This window comes from Antechinus flavipes, chromosome 3 (genome assembly GCF_016432865.1).
Source record: "Antechinus flavipes isolate AdamAnt ecotype Samford, QLD, Australia chromosome 3, AdamAnt_v2, whole genome shotgun sequence".
NCBI lineage: Eukaryota > Metazoa > Chordata > Mammalia > Dasyuromorphia > Dasyuridae > Antechinus > Antechinus flavipes.
This window is the reverse complement of record NC_067400.1, coordinates 76060359-76086110: the sequence shown is the minus strand read 5'-3', so window position 1 is coordinate 76086110 and position 25752 is coordinate 76060359. Positions and strand designations below refer to the sequence as shown.

The following is a 25752-nucleotide window of genomic DNA, read 5'->3' as shown; positions in this document are numbered from 1 at the left end:
TTTTAGTTTGATAGTTTATTTAATAGATGGTACCATGTGGAAAGAACCATATATATGCACATGTGTATAAGTATATGTGTATATATATGTGTGTGTTTGAGAATTAGAATGAGATTTAGAATTGGATGGATGTGTGTTTGTTTTGGGATTTGTTTGGGTTTTTGTTTGTTTGTTTTGCTAATATGTGGTTTTTTTCCTACCACATCTAGTTTAGCCACAAGAGGAAACCGACAAACAAAATTACCAGGTTTTCATGTGCATTTTTTAAAAAAAAGCATTCCCAAAAATGAATAGGCACCAAATCCCTAGGTGCTTTTCCCACAGACCTTTTGTTCCTTCTTTAAAACTTTATTATTATTTGCAGTGAAATATTAGACAACCCAGTTATTCCTCACAATCATCAAAATGGAAGGCACTCTGACTTGGGCTTCCTAATCTTAAAATAGATTATGTGTTACCCTAAAGAGAAATACATGTATTATTCATCTTTGGAGGTTGCCACACAATCTTGGGAAACTTGATCTTATTTTTTCTTCTAGAGTGTTCCTAAGCAAGCTTTCCTTAAGAAGGTTCATTCTGTAGCAGACCTAAACCTGTCCTTCCTTCATGTGCTACCCATAAGGAAAATATACCACCTGCTTGGAATTTAGTTTGAGGGTACTTTTATTTTTCCTCCTCTAAGAGGTTCATGCAACAAAAATAAGCAGCTAGGCTTCTTATCTGATTTGGGTACAAATTCAATGCTGAATTCATTATCTGGGTTTTAGGAGATACTGTTTAAAAGATATCTAAATGATATTTTTAGAAGATATTGTTTCTTAGTCCAGGCTAGAAGAATCAATACCCAAAAGTATCCAATCTCAGTATTGAAGATTAGTCATTACTTGCTTCTGCTGTTCATGTAGATTTTGATTAGACATGTCCAGGACACCTATAATCATTACTTTTGGCAGGATGATCACTTACAGAATGGGGTTGGAGGGAAGGGCAGGACAGGGTGTATTTCTAGACACAGAAACCTAGAGTGGTTAAATACCTTCATATCCTAGCTGAGGATCTCTGGACTTCCTTTCCTACCCTTCTGGCTTCATCTTATTATTCTACATATTTTAGAATATTACTCTCCTTCAGTTAACACTTGAATTCCTTCAAAGACCTTATTTTGCTATTCAAGGCCATTTTCTCTCATTTCCCAGAGCCTACCTTCTACCTGAAACCTTTCCTTCTGACTTGTCTCAACAACTGTTTATCTGCCCTCTTCTCTAAAGATATTTTGTAATTGTAGTTATTTTCATGTAATCTAGTTCGGTGAGGGCTGAAAATGGTTTTGCTTTAAAATTCAATGATTTACTTGTGGTCACGATCACAGTCTTCAATCTTAATGGAAGCCAAGTCTTTCTATATTATAGGTCTAGTGTTCTGTCTACCTTAACATGTGAAGGAAAAACAAATATTACAGAAGTGGAAAAAGAAAATAAGAAATAAGGGGGAAAAAAGGAGTGGAGGAGAAACTAGATGTAAAGGAAAGAAAGAGCACTCTTCTAAAGTCAATATCTAAAGGGAGGTTTTGTAGGACAATCTCTCAACCTCTGCTTTTCTGTTACAAAACATTCTTTAAGAACTAGAACAGCAATGCAGAGTAGGTTTGGCCACAGACTTGGGCTTCTTCAGACTTAGCTCTAGATGCCAAAGTAGGCCATACCTTTAACAATCTAAGGATAAATATATTCACATTAAGAAACATTGATATGAATGTTTAAGATACACTAATCAATTCAATTCATCAAATGAATGTTTAAGATGCAACAATCCATTCAGCTCATCATTTTATAATCATAAGAAGCAGGATTTGAAACTGGAAGGGACCTTCAAAATCATGTCCTTCATTTTATAGATAAGAAAATTGAGGCTGAAAGGGAGAAAATGATTTACTCATTGTTGATAAGTGGAATGAGATCACTGAACTGCCCCCTCTATGATACTTGTTTTGAATGATTTTTGGAAAGAGAATGATGAATTTTTACTGACTTCACTCTGTTATCTTCATATTCACTTTATATCACTGTTGTTTGAGTCTTATTTCTCCCTGTCTTGTCTTCACCCCCAATTAGATTGAAAGTTCAGAGACCAGATCATAGCTGATTTTGTATTTGTAATGCTTAGCAAATGGATAATTAATCAGAAAGCTTTCTTTCATCTGGTCTCCCTTGTAATCAAGGATATATAGTCAAAAGGAAGAAGGTGATTAAGCTTAAGTAATGCTATTTGAATAGTCTAGATCTCTGGTGGTCTAGAGCAGGGGTCCTCAAACTACGGCCTTGAGTGCCAGATGCAGCAGCTGAGGATGATTATCCCCCTCACCCAGGACTATGAAATTTCTTTATTTAAAGGCCCACAAAACAAAGTTTTTGTTTGTACTATAGTCCGGTCCTCCAACAGTCTGAGGGACAGTGAACTGGTCCCCTATTTAAAAATTTTGAGGACCCCTGGTCTAGAGGCTAGTGGCTATAAGAGAGTTATCAAGAATCCCCATTAAATCTGCTGCAAGTTCTAGGAGTGGAAGAATTCACTCATTCCCGAATATTAGTTGCAAAATGAAAGTTTATTATTAGATAGAAATCAGTTTAACCAGAGACTGACTTCTATAGTGGCAGATCTATGGAAAATGGAGTTTTGCATTGAAAATGCAGTTCTCGGTGGACAGAAAGTCCTGGTAGCTGAGTGAGCTGCCGAGGTCCATCTGCAAAGACTTTAGTTGATGGAAGCTCATTATATTGGGTGCCTTGGTGGAGGTTGGGAAGCCCGAGCAGATCAGAACCAGTCGGGGCTGGGACAAGCCTGGATCTCCTATTGGAATTCAAAGGGATGGTTTTGATCAGGATTTGTGAATCAAATATGCCTCAGCCAGGAGGGGCTGGGAATCTGACAGGAATCACATATCAACAGGAAATACAGTTTCTTAAGGGCCTGTATCATAAGAATTTTGCCTTGTGTACATGAAATAGAGCAAAACTAACTGATTCATTTAAATAGAGAAATAAGAGCTTGGCTTTGTATAGTGTTCTAACCAGTTAGACTGGCTGTTTTGGTATTGAGCAGTTCATTAAACTGTTGATCAACTAGACTGATCTAAATGGGCTGAGATTTTATGGGCACAATACATGCATGCAGTTATATATGAACTTTTAGCCTGATTATTTCACATATCGCCTCCTGCGGCTGTGATTCTACATTATTGACTTTGTATCCATGAAAAACAATGGTTCCATATATTTTATAGATCAAATATAAGCTTCCCTTACTGTATTTCATTGGTTGAGGGAATTCTCAGATTAGAAAATTCCCTTTATTAATATAGGTCAGGCAGTACCTTTTCTGCAATTTGTAATTTTAGAGATCACTTATAACACTGAGAAGTTAAGTGAATTGCCTGAGGTCAAACAACCAATATATGTATGTCAGAGGTGAGATATAGATCATCTTTAAAGGGCTTTTAACACTAGCTCTCTGTCCACTGTGTCACACTACCTCCTATGTCTATTCTTTTTTTTTTTTTTCTTTAAATCATTTTAGTGAGGTACAAGTAACAAAAGGTAGGCAATCATATGGAATGAATTCACAGACTCAAATCATCTCCAGGCCCAAGGACATCATAGATTTATTATGATGTTTACCAAGTGAGACTGTCTAACATAAACTTGACCTATACTATGATAATTTGCAACCTTGCTAACTCACATAACTAGCATAATTAGCATATCTTGTTTAGGGTTCTTTCTCATAAAAGGTCCTACCTTCTTCCTTGTTAATTGTGAGTTAATTAGAAAATTTTCTGACTTGCTAAGGGTATAATAAAGCTATTCCCCTTGACCAGGAGATGATTTGCATCTGTAAATTCATTCTGGACAACTCCTCATCTTTCATGACTTGTATCTCATCAATTTATTTGACCTCTCATTTATATCTTCTTAAACATCTGTAATTCTCATTAATTTCTTGCCCAGAAACTGGATCAGGGAAGAAGTATTTGAGGAGAACACATTAAAGTTGTCCCTTCCACATTTTAATCTTCCCCCATTGGGCTTTTGCTATAATGTGGATCAGCATAAGAAACTAAATGGGAACTTATAAGGAGTGTGGAAGCTGCAGATGACAGAAAAAGTTTAGAAGCTCAAAAATGCACAAAATACGTGTTTGGCACCACATACATATCAGTATATTTTATCTTTTAATGACAATAATTTGAACTTCTATGGTACAAAGGAAGAGCCAAAAAAATTTTATGTGGATTTTCTAGATGCTCTAAGTTGTGGGAGGGATAGTTATATCATTAAGGGAAAGGTCAATTTCATTTTAGTCAGTTTGTTTCAGTGCCTTAAAAATAGAGAGTATATAGAAATAAGTTGAAGGCAAGGACTTGTATATTGATATCTCCAGCAGCAGGAGGAAGTTAAAGGTTTCTGGATTGATGTGTCCTTCAGGATTTTCAGGAAGGTTGTTAAAAAATTTATTGGGTAAAACCAGTAACCTACAAGGAAAGGTTTCATTTATTTAAATTGTAGACAATTAAGTTTAGAAGTAGAGGAAAAGGCAAAGAATTTTTGAAAGCAGAAACAATTCAAAAGATGTGACTCTGGCAGTTAGTTAATTCTTAGAAAAGAGGGAAGAAACTCCCTTTTGACTACAATCCAGACTTATATAGTTAGGATTAGAAATAAGCAGTCTGTACAGTTTTCCAGGATGCATTGAACAATGAAGTGCAACAAGGGATCCTTCTTAACACAGATTTTTTAAACAACACTAAGACTTTTGGGATACCCTGATTTACTTTATAGCTGTACACATTTAAAATGCTAGAAACAGCTACAATTTCATTCTATAATGGTGCATAAACATTTTTGTAGTGTTCATTTGCCTGTATTATAGAGACCCAACTTTATCACTATCTAAGGAATACAGTTTTCAAAAATGGGGCAGCATAGGATTTTCTAAAGACCTCAGACTCATAGATGCTTTGTTTAGGCTCTGGAGCAAGGCTACCAATCTGAGCACCCAGAATTCATTGTTTTGCTCTCCTCCTCCTTTAGCGCTTCAGCAAAAAGTTCCAAAAAGAATATGACTGTGGCCTTGATATACCTGAAATTTCCAATGACCCTCCAAGTGTCCTTAAAAAATTTTTCATGTTCTGCCTTTGCTATACATATAAAATTGCTAAGTAAGCCTTTAAGAAAAACAATGAAAATTGTTTCCTGAGATTAGAGTTGAATATCTGATTTTGGAGAACATGGGATACTAATGGCAAAATGAGTGGAAGGAATTGATTGTGTGCTACAAATAGTTATTTGGAACCCTTTCTGGTTGGTGCAAGTCCTTCATCAATGAATTTAAGAACCAGAAAAGTTAAACTAGCAAAAGAAATTTATTATTAGAACTGAGAAGTTGGCTTTTGCAGGCTGAGTTCCTTAGTGGCAAGGTCCTGACAGAGAAATAAAGATCTACCAGAGAAATCCAACAGAGAGGTAAAAGGGGCCTGCTGGGGAAATAGGTGAGAGAGTTAAAGAGGGAGTAATTCTCTCTCTCTTTTTTTAATATTTTATTTTATTTTATTTAATAATAACTTTATATTGACAGAATCCATGCCAGGGTAATTTTTTTTTACAACATTATCCCTTGCACTTGTTTCTGTTCCGATTTTTCCCCTCCCTCCCTCCACCCCCTCCCCTAGATGGCAAGCAGTCCTACATATGTTAGATATGTTGCGGTATATCCTAGATACAATATATGTTTGCAGAACTGAACAGTTCTCTTGTTGCACAGGGAGAATTGGATTCAGAAGGTAAAAATAACCTGGGAAAAAAAACAAAAATGCAGATAGTTCACATTCGTTTCCCAGTGTTCTTTCTTTGGGTATAGCTGCTTCTGTCCATCATTTATCAATTGAAACTCAGTTAGGTCTCTTTGTCAAAGAAATCCACTTCTATCAGAATACAACCTCATACAATATCGTTGTCGAAGTGTATAATGATCTCCTGGTTCTGCTCATTTCACTTAGCATCAGTTCATGTAAGTCTCGCCAGTCCTCTCTGTATTCATCCTGCTGGTCATTTCTTACAGAACAATAATATTCCATAACGTTCATATACCACAATTTACCCAGCCATTCTCCAATTGATGGGCATCCATTCATTTTCCAGTTTCTAGCCACAACAAACAGGGCTGCCACAAACATTTTGGCACATACAGGTCCCTTTCCCTTCTTTAGTATCTCTTTGGGGTATAAGCCAGTAGAAACACTGCTGGATCAAAGGGTATGCACAATTTGATAACTTTTTGGGCATAATTCCAGATTGCTCTCCAAAACTATTGGATTCGTTCACAGTTCCACCAACAATGCATCAGTGTCCCAGTTTTCCCGCATCCCCTCCAACATTCATCATTATTTTTTCCTGTCATCTTAGCCAATCTGACAGATGTGTAGTGGTATCTCAGAGTTGTCTTAATTTGCATTTCTCTGATCAATAATGATTTGGAACATTCTTTCATATGAGTGGTAATAGTTTCAATTTTATCATCTGAAAATTGTCTGTTCATATCCTTTGACCATTTATCAATTGGAGAATGGCTTGATTTCTTATAAATATGAGTCAGTTCTCTATATATTTTGGAAATGAGGCCTTTATCAGAACCTTTAACTGTGAAGATGTTTTGAGGAAGTAATTCTCAAAAGAGAATGTCTTTTCAGTGGGCAGAAGGTCGCAGCTATGCCAAGGAGAGAGAGAGAGAGAGGTTCTTTGGCATGATTCTGCTTTTGGCCTTCTGCAAAGAATTGAGCTGAAAGAAGTTTGTTATATGGGTAGCTCTTGGTGGGGGCTGAGAGCAGTTTGAGTTGAAATCAGAATAGAAAATCTTCCAATTGAATGTCCCTGGACTAATCTCCAACGCAATAGATTTGGATAGAAATCTAGATCTCTAGCTGGGGCTAAGTAGGAGTGATCCTGGACTCAACTAGTCCCACCCAGATAACAGAATGAAACCATTTTATCTTGATTCCCTCGGGCAGATCTCTCAAGGGAGAACTTCTCTGAGGGAGTTTCTCAAGCATTCCCCAGCAAAGTCCCAGAGAGAGTGTTTCAGGCTCCCCTTGTCAGTAATGTCTAGCTAGGCTTATTATGTGAATTGACATAGTTGAAAATCAGTCAATATAAATAGAACAGCAACCACACAATTAAAAATGAATGTTACAAAATTACAAAGAATAAGCAAGGCTCCACTAAAGAGATATGAGAAGAGAATACCTTTTACTCCTTTGTAGAAATGAGAGTCCATAATTATGAAATATTATGTGGAGAGGCCAGGAATCAGGAATGCAGTCACTTAATAGTTTTGTGATCCTGGACAAGTCCCTTAATTTCTATCTACCTTATTTTCTCAGGGTAAATATGATGATGATGATGATGATGATGATGATAAAAGCACCAACCTTCCAGAGTTGTTGTGAGTTAAATGAAATAATATTCGTAAAGAACTTGGCACAGTGCCTGCCACATAGTAGAAGCTTAATAAATATTTATTTCCTTCCTTGGAATATGGGTTGGGTCCCTGGGAAGGAACAGAAAAAGGGATATGAGAAAAATTTACAGAGGTCAATAAAATTTTTTTAAAAAGTCAATTGGTCAAACATGTATTCATGCTTTTTGTGTATGAGATATCTGGTAATCTTAGATATTAACTGATTCTTATCTCTGACCTATGAATCACCACCAAAAAGCTTTATCCAATATAGAATAGAAGACCTTTAAGTCTTCTAATGTTTTAAGGATGGCAGTGAAACATTCTAACTGTTCTCTCTCATTGTTACTTTTTGAGCAGCCCACTTCCTTTAATAGCCTGACATGTCTTTGATCATGCTTTTTAAGTTACTTCTTGCCCATAAGTCATCACTGGCAGCATCTTGCAACATAAAGTTACCATATAATTCTTCATTGCTCTTTGTGTCATCTGTGATTTTGATTATTTGACTGAGAAGCTACTCTTGGCAAAAAGAATTCTTTGGCAAGCACTTTGGAATCAATGAAAGTGCTGAACCAAATATAATACCAAATAAAAACTTTTTTTTTCTATTGGCATCATTACCTTGGAAATGTTAATGGTATCTAATGATATCAGATTAGTTGTATATTACATTAAGGAAAATCTCTTCATTTACTTGCTGCGGCTGAATATGTGTGTGTACACACACACACAGACACACAGACACACAGACACACACACGCAGGAATGATAGTATAATAACATTTGATCACTTGGTTAGTCTTGGGTTTAGGGTATTAATCTGTCAAAATTACTAATGAATATTCCTTCCTCTCCCTTAACTCCATTTCCATTCTCTACAACTACTCCCAACTAATTCCTGCTTAGATGTTAGCTGGTTAGGGTAAATCTTAAGGGTGCTAGGTCTCAAGGGTGTTTTCATTAGAGACCTCTCCTTTTCAGCCTCAAATAATCCCTAAAGGTACTAGAAAAACTGTCAGATTTTTTAAAAGGAGGAGTGGTAGGAAACTTCTAGTCTCCCTCAAACACCTGCAGAAAAATATCTCTGAGCACCAAAGTTTAGGAAGGATACTGTTGAGCGGGAGAAAAAGGAAGGAAGAGAATTTTGTATGATATGTGAGGATCAGTCGAAGGACCTGGGGGGACATTCAATCTAGACAAGGGAAATTTCAGGGAGAAATAATAAATGTCTTTTAAGTAGTTGAAAATTTGGCGTCTAGAAAGTGGATTAAATCTTTTCTTATTGCCCTGAGGGCAGGATTAGTATAAATTGATAGAAATTGAAGAGAAACAAAATGAGACTAGCGGTAAAGAAAGAACTTTCTAATAATTAAAGCTACCCCAAAGTAAAATAGGGCATCTTCAGACATCCTTTTATTAGAGATTTTCAAGCAAAAATTAGGTGAATACCTGTTGAGTATATTGTAAAAGGGATTTTTTGGGGGGTGGCCCTGAAGGGTTTTCTGATTCAGATGTTCTGTGATTTGTGTGATTCTCACTTCCTTATGATCCAGACAATGCTATTTTCTTTTATAAAGGTGTTTGAATGACTACATTTCTTTCCAGAGGTAGGTGATTTAACAACAACTGTGGGGAGGGAGCAGTACAGAGGACAAGTGGTTTTTTGGCTGATAATTGAATAGTGCCTGTCTGTGCTGAAATGATGAAACTTAAAATTCTAGTTTGGAAAGTTGTTTTTAAATGACTTTAAATGTGAGTCTTGGTTCAGTGACTGTCACTTTTTGTCCTGACCCAGCTTGCCCCGCTGAAAAGTTAATAGCTTTATTTTTTAGGATATAATTCATGTTGACTTCATATCTAAGGAACAACAAATATCCTTTAGCTGAATTGACTGTTATTATTTGGATTAGAGTAATAAGAGGTGGCATAGAAATTGAATGATAGTTGCCTGATAACCTATAAGTAAAAGTCAAAAGTGTTTATATTCGATTATTTTTAAACATTTTCATTTTTGCTAGAATAAGAATTATGGACATCCAAGTAGCTACTGATACTACCTCCAAGCTATGCATTATTAGAGAGAAGATGAAGGAGAAAAGAAATGGATCTTTGAAAGTTGCAAAACAGAATGCTTCTCTTGCATCCAAAATAAAAAATAAAATAATAAGTAAGTTTCATTTCATGTAAATAGTGCTATTATTCTTTGTCTTAAGAATAGATCTGTGGATGGGGGAAGGGAAATATATTGGGAAATGAAGGTTTTGTTAAAAAAGATATCAGCAAAAAATATTCAAATAGAATAGTTGGTAAACCTTGACAGCTACCTATGTTCTTCTAACATTTAAGAAAAGAGAAATTCTAAAATGCAAAATACCTATAAAGAAAAATTTATATCGTATTTACACAGTGATTTTATGATTTTCAAATTTTATTTGATTATCTCCAAGTAAAATGACTTGTTGTGTTCAAATAAATTTTGACTGATTCATTCAACTGAAAGAACTGGACTTGTCGATCTCTGAGTTCTGTTCCAATATTAAATCTATTTTAGGATTAGGTCTCCATTCTACATTAGAATGTTGCCATTGCTCAAATTCATTTTTTTCTTCAAAATTCATCTTTTGGATTTGCTTTCAGAACCTATCAAATATTCTTGTTAATATCCTGTATAGCGGTGGATCTTCATGTTTCAAGGGTGGATTTCCATTAAAGAAAGAAAAGTTAAATGGGACCAAGTGTGATCAGTGAGGCTGGCAATCAAGCCAAGTAATATTACTTTGAGTTAAAAACTGCAATATGCTGAATAAAATAACAAAGTTGATGACTTCTCTTATAAGCCTGAAACTGTCTTTTAGCACAAAGCTTCTTAAACTGTGGATCATGTAACTGAATGTGGACTTCACAAAATTATAATTTATCATCAGTAAATGTTTGATTTGTATACCTATTTTATATGCCTATATACAATGGTTGCATAAAAATTCCTCAGGTGAAAAGGAGTCACAAGTGAAAAAAGTTTCAGCTTTGTTTTAGGGCAACTCCAGAAATATCTTGAGGTGGCTGTTCATCTTCCTTTAATATCCACTTATCGCCCAATTCTCACCTGTAGTTCCAAGAAATTGTAGCAGCCATACCTCAATAAAATAAGGCAGCTGGGCTAAACCAGGTTGAGGGTACTGACAGGCCTCAAACCTGTTGATGAATTAGGAAGATGTCTACCCAAGAATGTGAAGACTTTCCCCAGGGTGGATGAGAACAGCCCTGAAGGCAGCTGAAGCCAGGATTATGGAGTACTTTAGACCTTGGTCAGATAATGAAGATGCCAGGGTCATTTACTGGTTCCAAGGTCATCACCAGTTGACTTGAATTTTGTTCTAATATTAGATTTCGATGATTCTGGAAGTGAGAGTGAGAGGGTGATAACTTTGTGCAACTTTTTCTCAAATCCAATTGAAGCAGGAGTCAAAATATCATGTCATTGGTCCCCTTTGAAAACAAAGACCAAACAATAGCAGAAAGAATGAAGATGGAGATGTTTATAAAGTAGTGCAGCTGATTTAAAGTAAAATTCCTGTTTCAGACTTCTTAGAGTGAATTGATACATTTTTTATTATGCCTGTAGCCATATTTTTTGCAAAGCTGAACTGACTGTTTCCAAGGAGGCATAAATCCCTAAAAACCCTATGGGTTGAATTTTTTCCAAGAGAAGAAAAAAGGATAGATTAGCGTCTTGTGATTAACATGCGGTTGGATCATTAGTGGAAGAAGAAAGTTTCAGTGCCAGGAGGATGAACATAACTTGGAAATGGAAATCAGGCAGTCTACTATCACCTACCACAGTGTGTGTTTCTATTTTCCTGTGTTTGCAAAATTATAATCTATCATCAGTAAATGTTTGATTTTTTATTTATATACTTATATATCCAGGTTTGTATAAAAATTCCTTGGGTTGAAAAGGAGTTATGAGTGAAAAAAGCTTAAGAAGCCCTATTTTAGGGGAGCTCCAGAAATACCTTGAGGTGAGGTATTATATGGAGAATCTTAGATGAAACATGGATAGAGTATTAGAACCCAGGTCAGGAAGCATGATTCAAATCTAACCTTAGACATTGATGTGACCCTAGGGAAATCATTTCACCTCTGCTTGCCAAAATTTCCTCCTTTGTATGATAGTAACATCTATGTCTCAGGGATGCTGTGAGGATCAGTTGAGATAATATTTGTAAAATGCTTTGCAAACCTTAAAACATTATGTAAATGGTGTCTGTCATCATTATCATTTTAAGGAGATCAGGAAGTACATTATTGGTTGCATGAGGTATACATATATGTGTTTGTGCCATCTCTGGGTTAAATATCAGATGGAATTATGTCTACATAGTTTTCTTTGCAAAGCAAAGCCTAATAATTTAGGATAATAATTATCCTTTTAAGCCAATTATTTCTGAAACTGACAGTATCCTGATTATGGAAAGTAAAGATTTCATTAAAATAATTTGTTTTTTAAAAAGGTCCCCAGTTGATGAAACACATTAAGTCCACATTATTATTGATAGCAGGTGATTAATCTTTGAAGCTAGTAGTCTATTTAAAATTTTTTGTAATTATTTCTTTGAGTATTCAGAGAAAATATTTTTGATGATACTGAATAAAAAGCAACTTGCTTTAAAGTTATTATGGCTTTTGTTCTTTCTTGAAGCACTATCATTAGAAAATGTAACCTTCTCTGCTACTTCATTTTCTCCTCTATAATTTCTCCTAGTCTTTATAGTTAAGCCAGCAAGCCAAAAATTATTAAGGGCCATATTTCTAAAGGTTGGTAGTATGAAACAAGTTATTCACAAAGAACAGACAAATGTTCTACTATGAGTCCCACGCACTTTTGTATAGACAAAGAATTTAGAATGAATGAACTCACTATTCTACTGAGTGTGTGAGTGTGTGTGTGTGTGTGTGTGTGTGTGTGTGTATGTGTGTGTTTGGTGGGAGAAGAGGTTGTAGACCTGTTATTTCATCTATGTGGGGAACATCTGGTATGGAAATATTCTCCATATATAGATCAGCAACTTGTCTGTAACTTAGAACAAGAAGCTGATGTAGAAGTTAAACGGAAAAGAGGCAGATGACTCTTGGAAACATTCTTTAACCTTCAGTTTTCAGAAATATGGGTTTACACTAAAAAACATGTATTTTAGCTAGGGCCAGCAATTCTAGACTAACCTGTGTCTAGCTTTTTTATCTAGAGGAGCCTAGTAGGATAAATATCTAAAGAGAAGAAGCCGAAGTAGAAATCCCTTGGCTAAAATGTTTTGTTTTTGTGTGTATTTGTCACTTGGTCTACAGACAATTCTTCTATCATTAAGGTATCTTTGAAACAAAACAACAAAGCTTTGGCCCTTGCCCTCAATTCTGAGAAGTTGCTCTGTCAGAGGCTTACAGAAGACAACAAGCTTCTGATGAAAGAAATTGAGGCGGAGATGTTCATGAACGCCAGGCTCCGGAGAACCATTTCTTATGTGGTAGGAAGTCAAGGAATCTTTCTCATTATGTTTTGCTTGATTCCTAGAACTTAAGCAATATATAATATTGGGTCATCCAATATTTCTGTTTAGAAAATAATAATAAGTAGGGTATAGAGCAGGATTCGAGAGTCAATTTTAGCCTCAGGAAGATCTGGATTCAAGTCTTCACCAATAGGTAAATCAGTGCTTCAGTGCCCTAACCATCTGTATGTGTGTATGTATGTACACATACAAATATACATATACAAATACAAGTATACACACGAGTGTATATATTCTTATACAACCCATAAGGTAATATGTATATAAACTATTGCATACACAAATGTGCATGTTAATATATACATATATACATAATACAAAAACTTATCTAAATGTGCATGTACAATACAATGTGTATATATATATATCCAAAGGTAGATATAGATATATATCCACTCATGCACATATACATGGATAATATAAAGTGAATGTACCCAAATATATATGTGTATATCTACTCGTGACATGCATATACATCTATTTGATTTTGAGAACTGGTTTTACACTAAACTTCTCCTCCTGTTTAAGTCCCTGCCTTCAATGCCTTCCTATCTATATGGTAGCTTCAGGTATAAAAACTTGATCTTGATTTTTGTGATTGGGAACACATGCCATGGGTTTGCTTCTTTGGGTTAAATTCACCACAAGAATTCATATAGCAAATCAAGATTTTTCTGGGTATAACATGTTGAGAAACATACAAATTAAGGCTATTTCCCATATAGTTCACTGAGTATCCACTGTAATACTAAATGCTGCATGAACTTTGGCTTTGAAGTCAGAGAACTTGGAAAAAGCACAGAGCTTATAGTAAATTTAAGTAACATTGCAATCCTGGATCAATTTCAGAATCTCATAGAAGAATATGGTCAGCGGTAAGAACATCAGCTTTTCTGACTCAGCAGCCAATCAGGGAAACTCCTTATCATTTGCTCCTATGTGGTCTCCAAGAGTGGCACTGAGCATGTTCCACAGGGGGTAAGGGAAAAGAAGACAAGTTCTTTAAGGATTAAGAACTATGGTCTGGAAGTTCTGAATTTATGGCAGTTGCTATATTGGCCTGGTCCCTCTTTTACTTAGCTTTCCTGATGAGCCACGTGGCATCTATTGTATATTTGTAGTATGTGTGTGTGTGTGTGAATAAAAATATAACCAGTTGTTTTTTTCAGTGGGATTAACTCTTTTTTCTTTTCTTTTATGCAGAATAAGATCCTCAGAGAATTGGAAACCTATATAAGTGCTAAACTTCTGTGGGCAATCAGAGAGAGTGATCCCTTTATAGTAAGTGCCAATTGCCTGAGCACCATCCAGGGGAACTGTACTTGGAAATCTATTACTTGCATATAATATACTCTAGTGCAAAACTTCTTAAACTGTGGGTTGCCATCTCATAGGGCAGTGGTTCTCAAACTTTTGTTCTCAGTATCTTCAAAACTATCGAGGATCTGTTCAAAGAGTTTTTGTTCACATGGGTTATATTTATAGCTATTTACTATATTAGAAGTAAAAAGTGATTTTGAATTTGTAGACCCTCTGAAAGAGTTTCAGAGACCCCAGCAATTCTTTGGACTACACTTTGAGGACCACTGTCATAGGGGGTCACATAATTGAATATAGGGATTGTGAGATTATGATTTATTATCAGTACATGTTTGATTTATATTCCTATTTCATATATTTATATTCCCAGGCTTGTGTTAAAATTTCTCAGACAAAAAGGTGTCACTAGTGGAAAAAGATTAAGAAGTCTTGCTCTACTGTATGGTGTTCTGCTGTATGAGACATTAGATTGTACGATGGACCAGATCAAGCAAGTCTCTTTCTTCAAGGAATACAGGGCATCTTTCTATTGCAGCATAGGATACCTCTTTCAGATATATTATCCTTGCCCATACTCATCCTGCTGCCTTTTTTCACAGTGATTCTGGTTAAAATAGCCCTATGCCTGATTTGGACCCTTTTCCTCTACCTGATCAACTCCTTTCTTTGAAGCTCCCTGTTTTTTTTTTTCAAGGTCCAGCTCAGCTACTTTCTTCTCCATGAAGCCTTTCCTGATTCATAGGATCATAACTTTAGAACCTGACAGGACCTTGTCTAACTCATTTTCTTCTTTATGGATGAAGAGCTGAGTCCCAGAGAAGTTGTGATTTGCCTAAAATCATACAGCAGATTGGCAGTTCAATCCTAGGTCCTGTGATTCCAAATTTTCTACCTGAAGTCATTTCTCCCTCCTTAACTTTCTGGATGAGTCATTTCTATTTATTTCATAATCCTTTGTATGCTAGTCATTTGAATATCTATCCTCCCACTGTCATCCCCATGAAATCATAAATTACTTGAGAAGAGAACCTGTCATTATGATTATAGTTATAACTTTTAGCATGTTCTTATTGATCATCCCTTCTCAATTTTTTCTCCAGACCTTTGCTAGCCTGTGTGAACAACTCCATGACATTAGTAATTGGAGTTTGTAATTTAAATGGGAATCATCTTAACTCTTGGGATAATGTTCTGCTGATCTCCAACCTCCTTTTCTTATGTTTATCAACTATGTTTTTGCTATCTTTGTTTAAGTTGGCTCTTATTCCTTTTTATAGATTTCAGAGGATATCAATATAGAAAATTTGTTCATTGATGATAATACAGATAAGCACAGGACCAGCTTGCCACATGGGTAGGTATAAAATGTTAGATGTTATATCTTTGGGGGAGAGGGTCTAATCTTTATACTTTTAGGATAGTATTACACATCCTATTTAGTGGCCTTTTCTCTATTTTGATCTACTTTTATTCTTCTCTTCCTTTCAAGTCTTTCCACCTTGTTTTGTAACATTGTCCCATTCTCTTTCTGTCTCATATATGGTTTCTTGTCTTCTCTAGCTCTGCTTTTCTCTCCTTTATACTCAGATGTGTGCATATCCTGAGACCCAGTCTCTAGTTCTCTCTATTCTTATTCTAGGTTCTCTGTATCTTTTGGGGTGTCTTTATAAATATATGCAAATAACTCCCAGATCTACTCATCCAGATCTTGTCTTTCTCCATGGAACCTTCTAGTTGCTTTCTGGGCATCTTTACCTATATGATCTCATATTACCACCAATAATTCTATTATATTCTAAATCTATGACCAAACCATTTTCATCATTTTTCCTCTAACCCTGGCTTCTTCTCTGGACTTCCTTATTTATTGTTGTCTGACTTATTCAGATTCAAACTTTGGAGCAATCATCAATTTCTTTTTCCTCTGCTTCTACCTCCCTTTAGTCATAGAAACATATTGATTCCTCAACAGTTTGCTTCTGTCTCTTGTGGTACTAGTACCACTATCTCACCACCCTACCATCCATTATCCCTTATCACCATGGACATCATCTACTGCAATATCATAATTGATCTTTCTGCTCTCACTCCCTGGCCCCTCAGCCACTTCTGTTTATTGCTATCTAATTTTCCTAAAACATTTGTGCACAGAAACCTTCAATGGCTTTTGATAATGGTCAGGTATTCAAGGCTTTGACAATTTAGTCCCTATCTAACTTTTCAACCTTACCTTTTACTCTCTACCAAATAAAACTTTCATTCCAGTCAGACAGTTCTATTTATTTTTCTTCAAAATAACTCTGACCTTTCCTTACCCTTTATCCCTTGGAGTCTTCGTTGAAGGCATATTTTTGCCTGCAATGTATTATCCAGCCTTGATGCTCCCCTAAGTCTTTTTTTCTACTTCCAAGACCTAACTAAAATTTTATTGCTCATTTCTCTAGCCCATGATGATCTCTCTTCTTAATTTCCATATAACTTGTTTATATCACATATTTAGATCTTAACATATTCTCCTTCAAAATATGTAATTCACCTTCCTATTGTGACTTTAGGTATAGGAACCACGTATTATGCTATTTTGCAATCCCATACAGCCTAAAAAATCTTCCTATGCATACTTAGGGGCTCAGTGTTAGGAATGATAGTTTTGTAATATTCTGCAATAGAATTTAGAGTTTCTTGATGAGGTCTAGATATGGGGTACCTAAATGAAATTAGGGTTTAGTTGAGGTCTAGGGGCAAGTTTGGGGTACAGGGAGTCAAACAGAGCTCCCCTGCAACCCCATTGGATTCGGCACAAGGATACGGCGGTAAATGGAGTCTAGTAGCGGTGTAAGTCCCCAATAAAGGCATTTATCGGCCCAAAAAGCTAGATTGATAAAAGAGGTTTATTATTGGGTTTGGAAGCAAATTAAAGCATAGCTAAGGAAATAGGTGAAAGTAGAAATAGGAGGGCACTAGACAGTAGGTCCAATGGAAAGTCCTGACATGCCAGGCATAAGGCTGCCATGTTTGGGACCTCTGCAAAGAGGGGGTCCCAGTGTGGCCCCTTTTATAGTGGGAGATTTAGCTAGAGGGGCCTGTGAGTGTAGCCTCAAGTTGGCTCAGATCCGTTTGGGGCTGGGACAGGTCCGGATTTTCTATTGGAATTCAAAAGGACCAGGATTTGTGAATCAAAATGTCCTGGATTGATAATGCATCAACTAGGAGGGGTTGGGAGTCAGAAAGAAAGGAATCTTAGACCACATCCACATCATTTCTTAGCTACTGATCAGGATCATTCAGCCATAGGTCCCTTTGGAGAGGTTTCTTCTTTGACCCTATCCAGGTAGGTTTATAATTGGAACAAAAAGATTGTGACAGTCATATTCTGACATTAATATGATTACTAGATACTTCTCTATTTGGTGATTAGGGATACATGTAGAAAATGATATAAATCAAGTTTTCCAGCCCATCCTTATTTAGTTTTCAGGAATATGTTGGAACCAGCTTAAACCTGAGGGAGAACAATTAAATTTCTGGCATGAGCAAACACCATAAATCAGGATTTGGTATTGTTTTATTGATTATTTGAATAAAGAAAATATAAAATAGCTTACCCTAATTAAAAAAAAAAACTCAAATGCTGAGAATTGAAAAGGTTTTTTCTTGTGACTTGAGAATTGTGTTATCTTGGTATATCTAGAATAAGTTTTGTTTCTTTGCTGATTGAGTTCCCGTCAGTAACCTATTCTAAAGCTTGGTTTCTATTCAGCAGTGATAGAGAAATCAAGTTAGATATTTATTTCTCTACCCATTTCTAAAACCATTGCAGAATGGTGTTACATTTAAAATTATGTTCCCTGTTATTATTCTATAAGAAATGATGAGCAGGCTGATTTCAAAGAAGTTTGGAAAGACTTACATAAACTGATGCTGAGTGAAGTGAGCAGAACCAAGAGAACATTGTACATAGTAACATCAAAATTATGAGATGATCAACTTATGATAGACTTAGTTCTTCTCAGAAATGTGTTGATCTAAGCTAATTCCAATAGACTTGAGGTGGAAAATGACATCCACATCCAGAGAGAGAGAACTATGGAGACCAAATGTAAATCAAAGTACAGTATTTTCACCTTTTTTTCTTATTTGCTTTCTTGTTTGCTTCTCTATCATGGTTTTCCCCCTTTTGTTCTGAGTTTTCTTGCACAATATGACAAAGATGGAAATATTTTAAAAAGTATTATACATGTATAACCTATGTCAAATTGCTTGCTGTCTTGGGGAGAGGAGAGTTAAGAAAAAAAGAAAAAAGTTGGAACACAAATTCTTGCAAAAATGAATGATGAGAACTATCTTTACATATAATTGGAAAAATAAAATACTATTGAGAAAAAATATATTTGTGTATATAATATAATAAATAATAAATCAAATTATATTCCTGACTATTTTCTTATTTCAGGTTAACCAAGTCATCATTGAAGGATCCAACTACTGATGTGGAAAAGAGGAAACAGCCAGGTACTGATCTCAAAGATCTCTTCCTTCAATAGACAAAAAGCCTCCAAACACAATAACACATGGGGTTGAAGAAACTTTCAAATTCTAATGGAGGTTAAGTGAATTGAAAACAAAACAAACAACCCTCCCCTTCCCTCCTTCCCCCACAACATTCTTGTTGAACTCCAATGTATTATTTGTTTCCTTTGTTCTTTTATTTCTCTTCCCTTATCATGTTTACATTAACCTATGGCATAATATCCATACGCCTAAAACATATAATAGGCATCCATTATCAAGAAGATTATATATATCTCTAATAGCTCTAAACTTAAGAATTTATGAATCTGTGTTGATTTACTTAAAAAAATTTAAATATACCATATATATTTGACATATGGAACAGAATGTAAAAAAAGGTGGATTATCTGAACAATGGATGTTTGGGAGATTTCTGTTTGCACTGGATAAGGAAAGGACAACTAGCAGCAATCAATCAATGGGTTGAAGAGAATCCAATTTCTATACTCCCAATGGCCAGTTCAACCCTGGACTCACCTCTGCAGAGAAGGGTATAATTCAGTCTGTAGTAAAGGATCCTATTGCCACATGTACTACAAAATCATTCCTATCATTAAAATAATGATCACAGATCAGATAGTGGGACCAGCTTTGGAGTCAGGAAATTGTACATTCAAAGCTTGACTCTGGGACATAGAATCATAGATTCAAAAGTACCAAGTAATCTCAGAGGGCATCACATCCAACTCCTTCATTATACAAATGAAGAAATTGAAATATAGAATGGAAAAGAAACTCAGACACTATCTAGATAAAGATACTATTTGATACTTACCAATAAGGATACTAAGGCCTAAAGTGATTTATTCAAGATTATGAAGGTGATAAAGAAAGCTAGGTGGTAGTGTAGATAAGAGTGCCAGGTTGGGAATCAAGAAGACCTGCATCAAATCCAGCTTCAGACACTTAGTAGCTGTGTGAACCTCACAACTCACTTACCCTGTTTGACTCAGTTTCTTCATCTGTAAAATAAGCTGGAGAAGGAAATGGCAAACCACTCTATTATTTTTGCCAAGAAAACCTCAATTGGAGTCACAAAGAGTCAGAATGACTGAAAAATGACCAAGACAGAGGAAGGATTCAAATTCAGGCCTCTAACTCTAAGCTAGAACCACAACGTACAGGCAAGTTATTGTTTTAGGACAGAAGGTATGTCAACACTGAGAGTTCCCTACACTTATGACATCAAAGCTCCAGTTCTCTCTCCCCTCTACCAAATTAAAATATATTTATGTTTAACATATTAAAGGCTTTTGCTCTGTGAGAAAGGAGAAGATACACTACTCTTTTTCCAGTTAAGGTTACTTCCAGTAAATGAAATGTGTTCTGTTTTGTTTTGTTTTTTATAGAAAGGATGCAGGTGAATGCCATACAGATCTTGGAATCTGAAGTGGCTGATGTTTTATCTGTAAGGAAGGACCATAAGTCTGGGGATCTCTGTTATGAAAACCAGTCACCGTTTTGGGGAAACATCACTCAGAGGAAGAAGTGGGCCTCTTCCTCTTACCTAAACTGTCAGACTACAGCTGTGAACTTTGAGACATACACGTGTTCAAATCGTTTTTCCCAGTGGACCACTGATCCTGGAAGTCCTGGGGGAGAGATGAACAGACAAGAAGCTTCCACCTTCTTTTGGCTCTCTGATCCCCAGTGTGATTCCAACAATAATACCTCTCTACTAGAAGCAGCAATTCTTTCTGGGTGTGTCTCAGAGGAAATAACTTGTAATAAAGAAAGGTCTTTCAATACTAATGAGCAGGACAGATCAGTCACAACCTTGTCAAAGAACCAAAACAAAATCAATGATGGTGCTGATAAAGATATTGCTTCACCTTTGAGATCTGTGAAGTGTGTTTTTATGGAACAGGAGGTCCAAGACACAGTTGGAATACATCCAATTAAGGATTCAGACAATAATAGCAAAAGACTATCCCAGAATCTTATAACACTGAGATCCTCAAGTAAATTAGCACTTGTATCACCTATGTTTCCAATGGAGATGGATTCTTTGGGAGAAAACTCAATCCTTACAAATATTGGACCTCCTGAGGACCAGCTTTACCAAGTAAGTGACAGAATTAGAAAATGTAAGCAAACCTATCTGGGGAATAAGGTGTGTTCAAAAAGACAAGAAAAAGATCCAATCCCTCCTTCTGGGAAAAGAAGGAAAACTTTTTCAGAAAAACGAATCAAGGGGGAAAACCAGCACGGAAATTCAAGCTGTGATGTAACTTGTAAATCTTCGAGGTCTGGTGCAAAGCAATTATCTCAAAAGAATAAGGTCACTGACAAGAAGATGTTTTCAAATGAGATAAATAAGGAAATAAAACAAATAAGAAAAAGGTTATCTGCTGACTTACACAACACTAAGAGCAAAATAAATAACTACAAAGAAATAAAAGAGTCAGAAAAGATAATGATAAATGTGGATCAGCAGATCCCAAATACACTGAGAACACTCAGTATGAAAGTTGTGCAGAAAATGACCCACAGGTCTTTAAAACAGGAAGGAAGAAGGATTTATGACACTAAAGCCAGTGACTTCAGAAAGTTAAATCTGATTCCATTAGAAAGCAACTTGAAACCTGATTCTCAAGAATATATGCCTAAGTACAAAACTAAAGAAAGACAAGTAAAATGTAGTAAAATCCACCCAAAAAAGGCAAGCTCACTGAATACTAAAATGGAAGTTTTTAACTCAGATAGCAAACAAAGCAATATAGGGGATTCACTGGGTAGAAAGAAGCAAGGCCTCAAAAGCCACATAGGCAATTCTAGAATTCCTATCTTGGCTTCCTACTCTGTAAAACCAGGTTTAAATAACATGTGTCATGCTTCTGTTAAGAGTAAGAAGGACATACAAAATAACGTAAATAAAAAACAGATACCATCAACTGTTCAGATCAGTGCAACTAGGGATGGGACAGGATCAATGACTAAAGCAAAGCAAATAGTTGAAAACGGTCTTTCAACCAAAGACCAATCTGATTTTGGAAAGAAAGTTGTTTCTGAGACTGTTTCAGGAGAACATGAATCCACAAAAGTTGTCCAAGTGATACAGAATGAAGTACATAATCGCCTTTCTAAAACAGGGAAAAACTTCTCCCAGAAGACCACCAAAAAATTGGTCCCAAATAGTCCTAGATCTTTGGAAATTTCCTATGTGACCTTAACCCAAGAGCAACCTGTCAGGACTTCTTTAGTAGACTTCCAAGTTCTGGAACCTCATCTGATAAATGGCAGAATTTTAACAACCCCTCCTCCTGGGCTAGAGAATTGCCAAATCACAAAAGGAAGGAACTTCCCGTCGGGCCCAAATGATAGTTGGAGTATGGCAGTTCTTCCTAGAGACTCTTCTCTCAGTGAAAAAACTCCAAAGAAAGGTAAGAAATGAGGGAGGGTGATCTTGGACAAATCTTGTTGCCACCCAGTAGACTCAAGATCTTTTTCTCACCAAATTACCCAAAAGTTCAAAACATCAAATTTGAAGATTTTCCAGTTGGGTTACAATCAGAATTTTGCCTTTACTACACCATCCACTGATTTTTCTTGTGCAGCATGATATTTGTGGAACTATGTATAGAAGAATTGCACATCCAACATCTTGCCATCTAGGGGCAGGGGTGGAGGAAAAGGAGGGAAAAAATTTGAAACACAAGATTTTGCAAGGGTGAATGCTGAAAATTATGCATGTATATATTTTGAAAATAAAAAAGCTTTAATTAAAAAAAATACACCATCCATTCACTTAATATAACCCTTGATCTCTGGCATCTGGACTTCTACTCTGAACTTGGTTTTGCCAAGGACTTTTACTCAATCTTACACTTTCTTATTGCTCTTCTCTGCCATTGGTTCATGTTATTGCTACTCTTTAAGCATAGATGTTATCCAAGATTCTATTCTAAGCTTTCTCTTTTATGAAAAAGGAATTAGTGAGAGTGGGGGGTTAAACTCTTCAATAAGATGAAACTGGATTCAAGGACACGAATGGAGGAATTAGCTGTGACAGAAGGAATGGTTTCCCTTTCTGATATGGGCACAAAAAACGAGTGATAAGTAATGAATTTGGAGGGTATAGAGTAATGAAACTGAAAAAAAGCACAAGACAATTGAGATGTCAGGGTTTGAAACTCCAAGTAGCCTTTTCTTGTGGGTGAGCATTTTGCTGCACCTTAACCCCACTCTGCATCCTTTATCCTTTTCATTCCCTGTACTGTCAGTTGGGTTATTATCTTTACTTAAGTTGATTGTTTATATTCATACATGAATATGTATGTGCATCTAATTTGCCATATAAGTTGTAAGCTTACAGGGACTGTCTTATATTTTGGTATCTGCTACAGTAACTAGCATGATGCCACAAAAAATGGGTATACAATGGGTGATCAACAAACTGCTTGATTTGACAGTTATAATTCTATTCATTAGCAAATTCTATAATTAACAAATTAGTTTTGATTTGTTTTGGAAACATTGTAAATGTCACTTATATGTGTTTGTGTGTACCCAGAAAACCAAGAGTCATACAACCTGGAAAACACTAGCTTTTCTTCCCCTATTCCCACATCAAAATTCTTGAAAGAATCTAGAACTACCTTGAGACGTTCATCAAGAAACAAAGAAAATCTTGTTAGCTACCGAGAGCCCCGACTCAATTGGTGAGTAATATTTTTATTATTTTCTCCCTGAACTTTTACTAAATGTCTTTATTTTGGTTTGGAAGTGTCTGGCATCATCACCTGCTTTTGATTGTACCAATTTTTTTTACCGAAGGTCTAGATTTTTCAGATCCTTGATTTTGTAGCAGCTTTCAGCACTATCAATCACCTGCTTTTTCTCAATAGTTTCCTCTTGATTTTCATGACAATTCTACTTCCTAATTATCCTCCTATCTTGTTTGCTCTTAGAAATAAACTGCATCTTCTTTCTGCTGTATTATTGCATGTTTATGCCTTCTGAGATTTGTTTCTTCCCTTCACAATGCTGTCTAACATCAGATTTTTCACTGCAGATTGAGACCATAACATAAACCAAGTCTTCATTATGATAATTTTATTACCTTTCAAGAAGTAAATGTAGAAGCAGCTAGGTGGCATAGTGGATAGAACACTGGCTCTGGAGAGAGGAACATCTGAATTCAAATTTGACCACATATATTTACTAGCTGTGTGATTCTGGACGAGTCACTTAAACCTCTTTGCTTCAAAAAATAAAAGTAAATAAATGTAGCCAGTTTCTTAGCAAGGCAGCATATTATAGATGAGGGTGAATATATGGGCCACTTTTCAATGTCTCTGAATGATTTCCCATCATAGTTTCATGGGAAGCAGCATGCCATGTGGATAGAGAAGTAGCCTTTAAATTGGGACCAAATGATGTCAAGTCCTGCCTTGGCCACAGACTTGCTATGTTGGTGCTGGAGCTAGCTCAATCTGGCTTAAGAATCTATTAAATTTTTAATGAGAATATTTTCATCTTGGAAATGGGTCAACACTAAAAATTAAAGCTTGATGTATAGTTTGATAATTGTTTAGATTTAAATGATGGGAAAAAATAGTAATTCAGATTAAAAATTTTTTGAGGAAAATTGGTTATAAAAACATTTAAGAACATACCCCTATGTGTAATTCTAAACATCTGTTAATTTTTTAATATTCTAGGCAACTCTCTTAATAATTTAAATTAAGGAACAGTTGTCATCTGCATTGAGAAAGGGAGTTTTCTCACTGGGTACTGTCTACATCATTGAAATCACAGATTTAGTCCAAGAAATTTCATAGTATTTTAAGATCAAGTCCTGGGAGGAGCCTGATAAATCATTTAACCCAACACTAATACTTCTTAGACAAGGAATACGAAACCCAGAAAGGGGAAGTGATTACCCATGGTCATGCAGCTAGTAAGTAGAAGATGCAAGATTTGAACCTAGCTCTAGTATTGTTTGGCAGGTATACCACCTACCAAAAAAAAGGTATCCACATGTGGGCCACATTTACGAAATGCCTGAATCTTAGTCAATAATTTCCAGGTGAGTTTTCCAGATTTAGGTTGGAGCCTCAGGTTGGGTTCTTTAAGTAAATGAATGATTAAATAAAGGTCAAAAAGAATAGAGAATGTGCTATAATCATTCAGAAATAAAACTCCTGTCCACAAAATCTTACTGAATCAGGACTTTCTAAGTCAGTTACATCTTTCTGCATTAAAATAACTTTATGCCAGGCAAAGAAGAAAAATGATGGTCTTTTTCCTGTTCTGCAGCAAATTGAGGCGTGGAGACCCGTTCATAGATGCAGTGTCTCTTCATTCTCCAATAAACAGAAAAGAAGAAATAATGAAAAATAGCAAAAATACCAAATAGAGGAAGAACTATGAATGACAAAATTTAGAGTTTAAAAGGTTTCAATTTATTTTAAAGATTATTTTGACAGATAACAGATTTTGAACCAGTGGCATTTTAAGGGTTTGATGGTATCCTGTGGCTTATTTCTTCACTTCATGCTTTTAAAATATATGTAAATTAAAACTAAAGTTTAAAATAAAGACAAATATTTTAATTCCCAATTTTATGTGAAAGGGTTTAACTTTTTTGTTTGAAGCTTTTTTTTAGATATAGATTAATAGTAAGGAAATAGATTCTAAAAATAGTTATAGTAGGGAAAACATATTTTATTGCCATCAATTTAAATTTGCTCATTAAATTTTAAAAATTATCCCATTATCCAAATTTTAAAAACTATCCATAATAATTCAAACAATTCCTGAGTCCTGGAAGTCATATTCA

At 35.6% G+C, this 25752-nt stretch overlaps 1 protein-coding gene across 2 annotated transcripts; it reads left to right on the top strand.

Moving 5' to 3' along the window:
• Nucleotides 1-14109: 14109 nt before the first annotated feature.
• LOC127553162 (shugoshin 1-like) lies at nt 14110-25532 on the top strand. 2 transcript variants are annotated; one of them, XM_051983664.1, is made up of 5 exons: nt 14110-14357; nt 15674-15750; nt 18850-18908; nt 23482-23629; nt 25230-25532. In XM_051983664.1, the coding sequence occupies exons 1-5, from the start codon at nt 14274-14276 to the stop codon at nt 25327-25329; spliced, it is 468 nt and encodes a 155-aa protein (XP_051839624.1). In that variant the 5' UTR covers nt 14110-14273; the 3' UTR covers nt 25330-25532. The 2 variants fall into 2 exon arrangements, with proteins under 2 accessions (XP_051839624.1, XP_051839623.1); XM_051983663.1 differs by lacking the exons at nt 14110-14357; nt 15674-15750; nt 18850-18908 and adding an exon at nt 20279-22351.
• Nucleotides 25533-25752: the final 220 nt, after the last annotated feature.